The sequence below is a fragment of the Falco cherrug genome, chromosome 8 (assembly GCF_023634085.1).
Source record: "Falco cherrug isolate bFalChe1 chromosome 8, bFalChe1.pri, whole genome shotgun sequence".
Lineage (NCBI taxonomy): Eukaryota > Metazoa > Chordata > Aves > Falconiformes > Falconidae > Falco > Falco cherrug.
The window spans coordinates 39,150,348-39,162,531 of record NC_073704.1 but is presented as its reverse complement, the minus strand read 5'-3'; the positions used below and the strand labels follow the sequence as shown (position 1 = coordinate 39,162,531).

Sequence of the window (12,184 nt, the reverse complement as noted above, 5' to 3'; positions counted from 1 at the left end):
TGCCTGGGGAGTAATGGGTATTTAGCGCTGGATGCTTTATTTCACGATAAAGGGAATTTAGAAGTTTCAGGATGTAGTAGTTGTGTATGAGATGTGTTGGGAAAACAGAATTTGTAAAATATCTGGAAGCCTAAAAGCGTTATTATATATTATTTTATTATTGGATTTTTCCAGCTGGGGAAAATCTCAACATTTTGCAGTGTTGGGGTTTGTTTGGCTTACTCAGGGAACGGATCCATGTTGTAAAAGTTGCCCAAATGTGACTGTAAATGACTAGTGTAGTTGTTAACCCTGACAAACTCTCAGCCAGGAGCTGGAGAACAAAAATGGGCAAAAAGCTTCAGAACTGTCAAATTCTCTCCCAGGTTTAGGATAGTCTCTCTTTCTTTGAGCTCCCTCCTGTATGCCTCTTGTTGCATTGGTCCCTCGTGTCCCGTGGCAGGAGCTCCGGACTGCCTTGCTCAAGCTGCAAAGCTGTGACCCTCATATTCCTTTTCTTTCGCTGGTGGCATTATAAATAAAAACCTGTTACGATAACAGGTGAAATAAAATGATGGGACATCGATACAGGTTGCACTTAAAATCTTGCTATGTAAATGGAATTAAAACAGCTTATGGTATATGCCAGGCATGATGCAAGTTTTATTTAATAAATATATGACTGAAGGGTTACATTCAATCCAAGTGCTCTCCTTTGTGATCTTCAGCCATGTTTGTAGGGAAACCTCTCTTAAAGCACTTAAAGCTTAATTCAGAACAGACAAAACAATTATTTTTTGAAAGTCTGATGAAATATGTTTGGCAGCTTTTGAATTTAGGAGAGCGTCTCATTTCTTTGAAATCTCACTCCAGTCAATCCTTCAGCCCTTTTGGTGTAACCGTTCAAATCTGGTAGCGAGTATGGGCTTGGCCAAGTTAAAAAAAGTTCTGATCAGAAAGTGTAGCGGCTGGGAATGATGTGTAACAGGCAAAGACTGACATTTTCCTTATTGATAAGCCTTTGAGTACTGCGCTCTCTGCTGCCTCTGCGTTTTTGGTGAAGTGCTGCTGATAAATATCTCCACGTGATTTGGGCTTTGGTCCTCCAAATACAGGTCTGGAGGCTCTTGAGCATTAAATAGCCTTGTTTTAATTTCTCAGGAAACAGAATTGTCATTTTGTCTTCTGTAAGTATAAATGATGTATGTTTATGCACCAACGTGTGAGTGTTTCCTACAGGAAGGGAAGGAAGAAGACTGACACAGCGCAGTGGGGTTTTATAGCAGAACTATTGCGTGAACGCAGAGCAGAAACATTTAAATAGTAGTTCTGATTGCCAGTTCACTGACTGCAGCGAGCAGTTTGCTAGGTTCATATTAAGGCAGGCAAGTTGCTGTATGCCACAGCACCAAATATTATAGAGGTGTGACGGGCAGTTGGGAGAAATAAATATTTGCACTTTCCTAATATTTGATTAAGATACATTTTTATTTATATATATATATATGTGTGTGTGTGTTGTATGAAGGACTATGCACTTTGCGAATATCTATTAAAATCACTAAGTTATTCCTAATGTTCTGTAGTGCTGCCTGCTCCTGACAAACATCTGATATGGATCATATGCCTCTAAAAAGAGAAGTTCCTCGAGCAAAATATCCTCATGAAAACAGGTTGGAGATACTCACATTCTCTCGTTCGCTCTCACTCGCATGTTACATTTTGGCACGTTGTAGAAGCAGGTAGCATATCTACTACCTGCTGTTGAAAGTGTTGAAGATACTGAATTATTTATTCCATCTTCTGCACTATCCAAACTCGTTTTGGGTAGTTTGACACATCTCGGTCTTCCATATGGATACTTCATGGTGACAGAGTTGCCAGCTGCTCAGGTTTTATGACAGTCTGAGTTTTTTCGAGGACTGTATTAGTTTTCTGGGAAGAATCCTGCTTTTCCTGAGGTCCCCGTTCTTAGGCAGTAGTTATGCCTTGGTTTGATCCTCTGGGCTGGGAGTTTTTTGGGGAAAATTAGCAAAGAGCTTCCATAAAAATATTTTTGTAAAGGACGATGTTTATAGATTGTGTGAGATGAAATCAAAGCCATGCATTATTAGAAAAATGTGAAATCCATTTGCTAAGAAAACGTAAGTTCCTTTTAGCCATAGTCTTCACATTTTTAAAAACAAAAAGCATTTAGATAGCAAGGCGCTTAAAGCAACAAAGACAGTATGAAATACTTTGGAGAGCAGGATTTTTGTGGGACTTGAAATGTAAAACCTAACCAGTCTGCTAGGACCCTGCTTATCTTCTCTGTTTTTCTGCAAGGTGAGTGGGGCTTCTGTTGTTTTAGATTTACAATGTGAAAACCTGAAAACTGGGAGAAATTTGAGGTCAGCAAAACTTTTTAAAATTGAGGAAAACCAGCCATTGTTTTACCTTGTCATTCTTTCATTTGAGCATCTATTCATAGAAATCCTTCTAAAGGGAAACTCTTTTTATTTTGGTGGGTCTGTGCTGCACTGACGTTGATTCCCCTTCGGTGGGATACATCAGTCTCGCCTGCAGGGAGGTCCGTATGTCCATGATGCAGGCTGTCTCTGCTGTGTCATCCTGGATCCAGGCTGGCACTGGATGACATGAAGTAATGGTTCTCAAAGTTTGTTGTTCAGATTTGCTATTGAATCGTAGTGTTGTTATGTGTAGTCTTAGGACTTTGTGTTGCTGCAACCTCTTGGGCATGTTGCATTTTTCATGCCAGTCATTTGACATGTTTGAGTTTTCTCCAGACTTGGACAGATAAGATACCCAATGAAAGGAATCTGCAGACTTTAAAACAATAAATACTGCTATTTAAATGTTACCTAATTGAGTAGCACATCAGTTTTGCAAGCCTTTTTCTTTGAAAAAGTCTTTTCACCATCCATCACTATGTCCTGCATATTTACCTGTGGTGAATTTGTTGCCTTCAGACACTACGTCCTTTTCTTTTTCTTGCTTCTGTTTTCTTGCTCCATTGCAGTATAAATTTGAGCAGTGTTAGTCCATACATCTTACATAAACCTTCCAGCAATGGCTACTTTTCACTAGTGGGATATTCTGATTTCCTTTTGTTCTGCTCTGATAAGGTGCTTTTGCTTCATTATTTAATGCTGACAAAAGGTGAGTGAGGAGGATGAGGATCATACAGATTCGTGGCTTTCTTCTTCCCCCAATCAACAGAGCTATAGCTGCTTGGTCTTGACCTCTCCCTTCGTGGAAACAGAGGACGATGTAGCCCATGGTGAACAATCTGGCCACTAAAGTAAAAATGTGCATCTGTCAGTAATTAATTGAAGCCAAATTTAATTACAAATCAGGGAAAAAAACCAGTACCACACACTTCATAAAATTCAAGACGCTTCAGTGTTGTTGCCTGAAAACCAAAGCAATCCAAATAAAGTACACCCCTCTCAAAAGTCAAGAGTTTTATTTGTGAAAGGCTCTTTTTCAAGCTTACTTCTTGAAGCGAAATAGAAAAGTTGTTTTAATTAACTGTTTTCACATCCTTTTTGGTATCTTTCTGAGTTAAAGGTCATACAAAATAGAGGTAAGTGTGTAAGGCTAGTTCTAAACTGCTTATGTTGGCTGAGGATCTCACCACAAATTTGGATTCTGAGTTTTGATTGTACATAAATATTCTGATCAGCTGGTTGTAATAAAGATTCAGAGGGCTAGGACAATTGAGAGCGAACCCCAATAATTTACAAATTAAACAACACATTTATGTAACCTCTTGAATTTTTTAAATGCAGGAGGTTTGCTGTTATTGAGATTCAGCCCTGTTCTACTTTTGCTGGATAACACTGGTGGAGTCAGCAGGTTGAGACAGGAGGTTCTCAAAAATTCTGCCCCCCCGTTATGGGGTCTGGAAATCTGGATGGCATGAGGAGACACAGGAAAGGGTGGGCCATGCAATAGCTGGGCTGGAAACACAGCCCCCTTCTGCTCCAGCTGTGTCAAACAGCAGATGTGCATGCAGGGGGGTGGGGTTTTTTTGGGGGGTATGGTATATATGGAGAAGGAGAAAATGCATTTGAGTTCTGGGCAGTAAATTCTTTTGGAAAGCATGACTAAGGTCTTTCACAGTAGGACCAAAAATTGGAACTGTAATCCAAAATAGCATACTGTAAAATGAGGGAAGATGTATTTTTAAATGAAAATATCAAAAAATGGATTGGCAGTATGAGTTCAAAACAAGCTATTCATTTCTACTGTATTTTAGCATACAAGGCAAACCCCAGATCCAGAACTACTCACTGTTATCAGCCATGAATATTTATCACTGTGTACTATACGTATGTATAGTAATTACAGCAGGAGGAAAAAATATCTTTCTTTACAATTAATATTTGTAAACGTTTATGAAAGTACATAGAAATAAATAAGACAAACACATGGCCTAATTAAGATGAAAGGCATGACAGCCCTTGTGATTTGTTCTGAAAAATAAAGAGTGTTAAAATAGTATGACTGAATTATTTCTGTAAACACTTCAAATAATGCTCTATCTAGAAAAACCTTAATTCATGACATATATCTATAAGTTTTTGACATTTGTACATTCCATGTCAAAAAATTATCATTAATTTATTATTTATTATACTGTATACTGTCATACGTTATCACTTATTAGTATTTATTGTTCAGAAATTCAGTCGTCTATTGTTAGTGGGAAATGGAAAAGCATTTATATCTGCAATTTGTGTACTCTTGGTCTATTGATGAAAACGCAACTTCTGCAAGTTGATAATACAAAAATGTGTAATAATAAACAAAAATAACCGGTCTGTTTAACATTCCAGGCATTAATAATGCTGTTTGATATACACTTTGCAGTTGAAAAATAACTTCAAGCCAAACCTGTGGACTCGTCTGAATTTCTGGAATCTTTATGACGGAGGAACCGAAGCCCTCAGGTTTGATCTTGAGGAGCTTGAAGACACCACCATCTCTGAAGCCCTTGTTTCTCGAGGTGGATGTGTTCATGGGGATGACCCCTCTTGTCTTCTCCTTGGCCTTTAAGGAGGCAACATAGAGGAGCAGTGTCCGGTACTTCTTACCCAGCTGTGCTTGCCCTCGCTAAAAGGATGAGCTGCCCCTGATCTCCCTGCAGATGGTTCCCCCAACTACTTGTGTCAATTGCTATAAAACTTTGGTTGGTTTCTGATCAGCTAGAGGAGACGCAGCCATCCACAGTGGCGTGACTACATTTTACGGTTATTGATGGTGATTTGTTGGGTTGTAGTGCCTGTGTGGTCTCCGGTGGCCATGCCCAAAACAAAACCCTACTTGGCGTGAAAATCTGACTTTAACACTGCTGTCTGATACTAGGCATCCCAACTGACATTTCAGGAAAAAATTTATAGATACAGTACAACTTGAAGCTCTGTGAGAATAAAGCAGTCACTGCCTTGTGAGAAGTACAGTGGGATGTGATACCTCCAGGTGCTCAAGGTTTCAGTTCTAGATTGGTGCAGCAATACTTCATCCAGCATCATGCTCCCCTCCTGAAAGATGAATGAATGTCAGTTCGGTCAGTGACACCTAATGAACAGTATTTTATTTTTTTTAGCACTCATTTCCCCAAAAAAACTCATATTTGTACTGATATCTAGATCTAAATCTGTTTTATGGCAAAACTGCACATGGCAGATGAAGAGCGCTCGTACCTCTTCTTGGACTGCCAGATCTTCAATCGTAAACTTATTTTACTGTGAATGTAGTTGTTTTGCAGCAGAGATTTATGGCCTCGGATTTTGTTGGCAGCACAGGAGAGTCCCTGTTGCAGCTGCAGGAGCATACCCACAGTAATCCTTTTCCAGGGAATGCTGCCTTACCTGTGCTGCAGTGGTGGCTGTGTCCGCCAGTCCTTCGTGCCAGCGGAGCTTCTGCCAGGCAGAGGGAATATTCCGTGACAAATCAGATACTGTTATAAACTGGCTTTGTGTTGTGAGCCTGGTGAATTGGAGAGTTCAGCCTCCATAGCCATAGATACATAAATATGCCCTGTGTGGTCTCCCAAGGGGAAGGCAAAATGTGGTTTTAGTTAAGTTGCATGGGAATTTAATTGAAAGATTTAGGGCGATGCCATAAAAGAGTAAATCACGGTTACGTGACACAAAGAAGATTTATAAAGCAAAATAAAAATACTTTAGCACCTTCATTTTTATAATTTGCGTGATACGAATGGAAACCTGTATTAGTCATTTTGTCTGCTGGTAATTAAAAAAAAAAAAAAAAAGCAAAGGCTTCTATATTTTATTGGTTTTCAGTCCTTAGGTGTACAATAATGGGGAAGACGGTAGCAAAGGTCAGAGCGTTCTCTGGACGCGTTGCGGTTCTGAACCTGCAAGCATGCTCAGCTTCTTTCCTGGGAATAGTGGTATGAATTAAGCACACGAGTAGTTCCTGGGAAGTCAGGGCTATTCAGTGATTCAGATTAAGGACAAGCTTAGTGTAAGACCGAGGCTTACGTGGATGGTGGCGGCCCTGAAATTCGGCCAGCCTCCGAGGCAGTGAGGCTACGGTGTGGGTGGTGGTCCTGCTCCAGTGAAGAATTTAATTTATTACACAGTAAAATACTTGGGGATGTTTTGGGGAAGGAGGGCTAGGTCAGTCATGTTAGAAATGTGACCTTCAGCGCAGGTTTTGTGAGGATTCGCCCAGTATGTTTCTTGCAGAGGACTGTATATATTCTACGTTGTAGTGTTGATAGGTCTAGATAAGAATACCATAATAACAGTTGAAATTTAGGGGGTTTTGTGAGGTGGTAAGTTAATGATGTAGCTGTTAATTTGAATTTAGCAGACGTTTTAAATATAGGTTTCTCTTACAGAGACAAAAGTTGCAATTTAAAGCTCTTTGGTGGTCTAAAAACAGCTTAATTCTCTAGTAGCATGGTAATAAGTACTAATCCAGCTTATACAGTGATTGTAGTATGTCATGTTTGTGAAAGATTGCCTAACTCTGCTTTCTCTGGGTTTTATGTTAATTTTTTTAAATTAAACATAAAACCTTATAACATCTTTATGCTGAGATAAACTGTTCAATTTAACTTGTGCTCAAGCAGCAGCTGTCAGGAATTATCATGTCTCAAGCGTTCTTGCCATCACCTTGTGTCTCTACCTCCCGGATACACTCCATAGGATGATAAGGCTCACCTTGTTAGGATTTATTACTTAAATAATAACCCGAGGTAAAATGAAAGTTGATGTCACACAGAATGACAACGGACATATATTTATGTCACACATTACATTATAATAAACTTCCCTTTCTTCCCCTTGTTATAGGTGTTAAATGGAAATACACTCCAGCATATCCTCCAGTGCCCTGCGTGAGTCCATCAGCCGCGTACATGGCTGCTCTGTGGGCATGTTCACAGAGACTCGCTGTCAGGTGTTATTTAAGCTTATAATGCCAGAGAAATTGGTTAGTGCTGGTAGTTAGCAGCTTTTATGCCAGTAAAGAAACAAGTGTAAGAGCATCTCAGTTGTTGGGTTAAATTCTGGAAGCGCTGTGAAGTGATGCGAGTGAATTGGGGAGGGTGTTTTTAAATAATATGACCACTTAAATGGCTTTAGTTTTACTCTTTTCTCGCTGTAAGAAATGTAAGCAGTGTCGTTTCAGGGTCTAAAATCTGAACTTGCTAGTAATCACAACAGTTTTCTCTCGACGCTGGTTTGTTGATCAGCAGGGCAGTGATAAGCAACCTGCTTGTTAGTTGAGTCTTATCGTTTTCTGCTTACAGGGGAGAAAATTTGGGTCTACGCCTTGCAAACTTCCCAAGGTGCTGGCCTTTCTTGCCAGCCTCTAGAGCTCTCTGATGATGCTGTTGAATTCCTAAGAGTTGTCTGAAGCTGGTGCTCAAACAGTTTTTCTGTCCTGTGGATATAACCATCTTTTTTTTCATATTCTTCTAGTTATTTTGTCGTTCATCTGAGCGAGTTCAGATACTTGAGCTACATGGTTTTGTTCAAGCTTAAATCTTGGCTCTCATCTCTCGCCGTGCTCCCCATTGCCCTTTTCTCTCCAGTCATCACGTTAACCTTGCCCCCCCCCGCCTTCTCTTTCCACTTCTGCTTTTGTGCCTTGCTCTGCACTGCTTCCCCTGTTTTTAATCCCAACGTGCCATCTCTTTTTTTCCTCTCTCCCTTCAAAAGCAGCCAAGTTCATAGATGTTATCCTGCATCAGTTCAGTTTTCTTCCTAACTCATGGCAGAAAGAGGTTTTCTGAAAAATGAGTGAAGGAAAGGATAAACTATAATGTAATCCAGAAATCACCAAAATTTGTCCAAGCAAACATTTCATCTCGGGTTTTGGAATATTTGGGATAGGTTTTGTCCTGTTCATGTTTTCTTTGCCACGCTAGTGCTACGCTGGCAGCATTCCGAGCAGGGGTGTTGCATCGCCCATCGGAAGCTTTCTGCTTTCACTGTGGCGGCACCCAGGTCGTTACGAGGTCCGGAGGTTATTACTCTTTGTGACAAATAAGTGATGACTTATGTAAAACTATTTTTTTTTTCCCCTCTTAGTATGGCTTGTAATAAACCCGAGCTCGTATCTTAATTGGCATTCTGTTTGACAGTCCCTTTAGAACAATCAAATATTTGATGAACAAGGCAATAACATTCATCTCTTTCTTTCGTAAGCCTTTCAGATTAGCATTGACTGGGGTTGATGAAGATGGATACAGAATCTGTTCTCCAGGAAGCATTTGTTCTGTAGATACAGATTATCTAAGAAACGGTGTATGTTAGCATAGGTAGGAGTATGATATACATATGTATATTTATGGATGTTTGGAGAAGTGCATGAGTTTTAAGGTTGACAGCCAGACTCAGAAGTTTATCATATTAGTGATGTTGGGTTGGCAGCAATCTTGAACGCAAAATCCATGTAACAATAGGAAGAATGGGAATAAAATGGGATAATGAAGAGGAAGAATAGGAATAAAAATAGAAAAAATAGGAAAGATATCGAAAGAATTTAACACTGCATAAATCAATTCTGAATCTGAACTAAAATAGCAAAAAAAAAACAAACGTTGGAAACATGCGATGTTGAAAAGTAATTTATTACAGCTTAGTGTTTTATGTGCAATAAATACCTGATCTCAATATTTTTGTAATCCCTTGTGGTAAGAAATGTCTTAGCACAACTATCTACAGCTCTGCAGTTCTCTGTAGGTTCAGGATTCGGTTTGCTTGAAAGCAGTGCTAGCCAGGGGACAGGAGATGCTTGCATGCTTTTGGTGAAATGCAGGGAAATCTGCCACCGGTTACAGTAGGGTCACAATGTCATATTACACATTTAAATACATTCATTTTCTGAGAGCCTGGTTAGTTATACGAGGCTAAGAAAGCAGCTTGTTAGTGTTGTTTGTGCCTGCCTGCTTTATGTAATTGAAGGATGTTTGCAGTGTTGCGGACTGTGGAATAGGCAGGAGTGCTACGGCAACGCCGGGGTGCGAGGGTAGAAACAACATTTCATTATAGAGGGTACCTAATAAAAATGTGAAAATAAAACAGAAAAAGGGTGAGTAAAAAACCCCAAACAAACAGGAAAAAAAAACCCAACAAACCCAACAAAAAACCCCACAGACTGTACTAGATAAGTGCACTGCATAAATCAAAAGGGTTTATGTCATAACACGAACATGTGCCATTCCTGCTCATATATTGAATTTCAGTAGTTGGTTGCATAAAGAAGTAAAGTGTAATGAAACTGGCAAGCAAAGTATTCCCTAGTCAGCCTTATCTTTGTTCCATTTGTCCTTCAGATACAGCTTTTCTTGCCTTTTTCAATAAAATCCATCCAGCTTTTTTTTTTATTTTGCATCTCTCTGTAACCGAGCTGGGAAGACCAATGAGATTCGGTGCTTTTCTAGTTGGGTTCTTAGCAGCTGCTTTTTAAGAGATCAAAACTTTGAATGCTGCTACATGGTATTAAGGCTTAGCTATTGATGTGTCCCTATAGGGGTTATGTTTTTCTTGGGTGGGGGGGGGGAGAAGGGGAAGGGGTGACCCCTGCTAGCATGCTCACAGACAGTAAACACTGCTCTCCTTGTTTTCCAGGATCCTCTTTGCAAGCTCGGTGCTTAACCTGGCTGAACTCACTGCCCTCCGCCCTGACCTTGGCAAATTGAAAAAGGTCCTCTACTTCCATGAGAACCAATTGGCATATCCTGTCCAGAAATGCCAGGAAAGGGATTTTCAGTATGGATACAACCAGATTCTTTCATGGTAGGTGTTTCTTGCAGCGCCTCACATTACTTACGGTGTCCTTCTGTCTACAGCCTTGTGGCGTTCTAAGCCTGAATCGTCCTCCTCTGTATAAATGATGACCCTGTAGCAAACAGAAGTACCAGCAGAGTCCTGAAGAGAGGTTGATAAAAGTCCTGTGGCAAACCCGCTCTGTAAACTCATCTCAATTTATTCTGTCAAGTCCACCAATGCTCTGTTGGGCCACCACAGTGTCCCCATTAGCGGTGGGGATTTTGACCTGTGTGTTGGCTGTAAGCAAGATGCTTTGTTTCACAGATGCTTCACAAAGCTGCAGCTAATCAGCTCTTGCTTGGCCATAGCTTTTACGGCATCCAACTGAAATTATATAAAGGGTTTTAGGGAAATAAACAGAAATTAAAATGTACTGCAGCACTTTTCTTGTGAAGAGAGGGCAGTAAACATACCAGATAAATCCTTATATTTCTTTCATCTAGTATTCAGAAATTGTGCAGTGCTAAAATACCCAGACATTTTAAAGGCTGTGGTCCTTTATTGTTGCTAAAAACAAATGTATTTCTTGAATCTGAGTTAATGAAAGAAGTTAATAACAGCAACACTGAAAAGCTTTGTGGTTAGGCACTGTACAGACCTAAGTGAAACAGCAAAACTCAGTGGTTTTGAACTGAAATAAATTCATTTCCATCATCTCTCTCACCTGTCTGTTTGTCGGAGAATTATTAGGAAAAGGGATGGAGCATTTTAAGGTACAAGTTAAGCTTTTTCTTCTTTATAATGTAAGCCGGTTGATACTAAAATTTCTCAAATAACGATCTGTGTATACTCTGGCCATTCTGTAGCTGCTTCTGCAACAGCATTTGTAACACGTTTCCCTTACTGAGCAGTAAAGATGAGGAAGTATAGTGAAAGATCTTTCGGAAACAGTAGCAGCCATTTTCAGATGTTAGAACAAAAAGATGTGTTTTTTTGGCACTGGGGCAAGGAATTTTTTTATATATATATATTTTGCTTTATTCTGGCAGTGATTTTTCACGCATCTATTGTAAGCTGACAAATATTTATCCTCAAAATATGCATTTTTATTTATCCTCAAAATATGCATTTTTATAAGAGAATAAAAGCATCTTCTTTTAATAATAAAAAAAAAGATGGGCTCTATAGATGCTCCACAGAAACCCCATTTTTAACAGCAGATAGGAGCCATCTCCTCTGTACCGTCTGTAACTATGTAGTGGTCATCTGCAAGGACATGCCATCTCCCCACCTTCCCGACCTGTTAGAAAAGGGAAAAATCTATCTTTCCAGCTTTGCACGGAGGTTTTGGAGACGATTAAAATTAGAGCTCTTTGAATCTTGAGGTTGGTGCTTTGGATCATTAGGGAAGGATTTTTTTTCCTTTTTTCCTCCCTGATTTAATACACTAACTTCTAGAGAGTTCATATAATAAAAATCACACTTTTCAGTGATGCCTGAGATTGCTTTTAGCTGCTCGGGCAGTGATGGTGATGGGAGCTTTCTAATTTGCCAGTGATATGCAGAGCCTGCAGGAAAAAGGTGGGCAGATTAGGCTTCACGCACAACAGAAGCAGAGATGATGGTGTTGGAGCCTTTGCTACATGTCAGAGAGCAGCAAAGGAACGTGCCGGGCTCCTGCGCTGCCTCATGTCATGTGTAAATCAGTGCAGAAAAGATAACTGGATCATTTGTTCAAAAACAAGGAGACCAGTGGGTTAAAGACCATAGGTGGGGAAGAGTGGGAAGAGGGTGGGATTCCAGAAAGCATTTCAGCACCCACAGTCTGCTTGGAAAGGATTATTTCTCTCACTAATGTTGGAGGGGTTTTTGGGGTGTTTTTCTTTTATTTTCTTTTTTCTTTTTTGGGTTTTTTTGGGGGGGGTTGGTTGGTTTTTTTTGGTTTTTTT

General features: G+C 39.9%; 1 protein-coding gene across 19 annotated transcripts in view; it reads left to right on the top strand.

Annotated features, from left to right (window-relative positions):
- GTDC1 (glycosyltransferase like domain containing 1) overlaps positions 1 to 12,184 on the top strand; it is a 185,747-nt gene that overhangs the window by 83,387 nt on the left and 90,176 nt on the right. For 13 of the 19 annotated variants that reach the window (XR_008733689.1, XR_008733690.1, XM_055719355.1 and 10 more), the window contains one exon: positions 10,095 to 10,262. The exons of 1 other annotated variant lie outside the window; for it this stretch is intronic. Coding sequence is in view for 11 of the 18 variants with exons in the window: in XM_055719355.1 (XP_055575330.1) it covers positions 10,095 to 10,262 (168 nt within the window). In the remaining 7 variants the exon portion in view is untranslated. Of the gene's footprint in view, positions 1 to 1,565; positions 1,653 to 4,854; positions 4,991 to 5,046; positions 5,068 to 8,397; positions 8,783 to 10,094; positions 10,263 to 12,184 lie in introns of those variants that run through there. 5 more of the 19 variants (XM_027814847.2, XM_055719353.1, XM_027814851.2 and 2 more) reach the window with 5 other exon arrangements.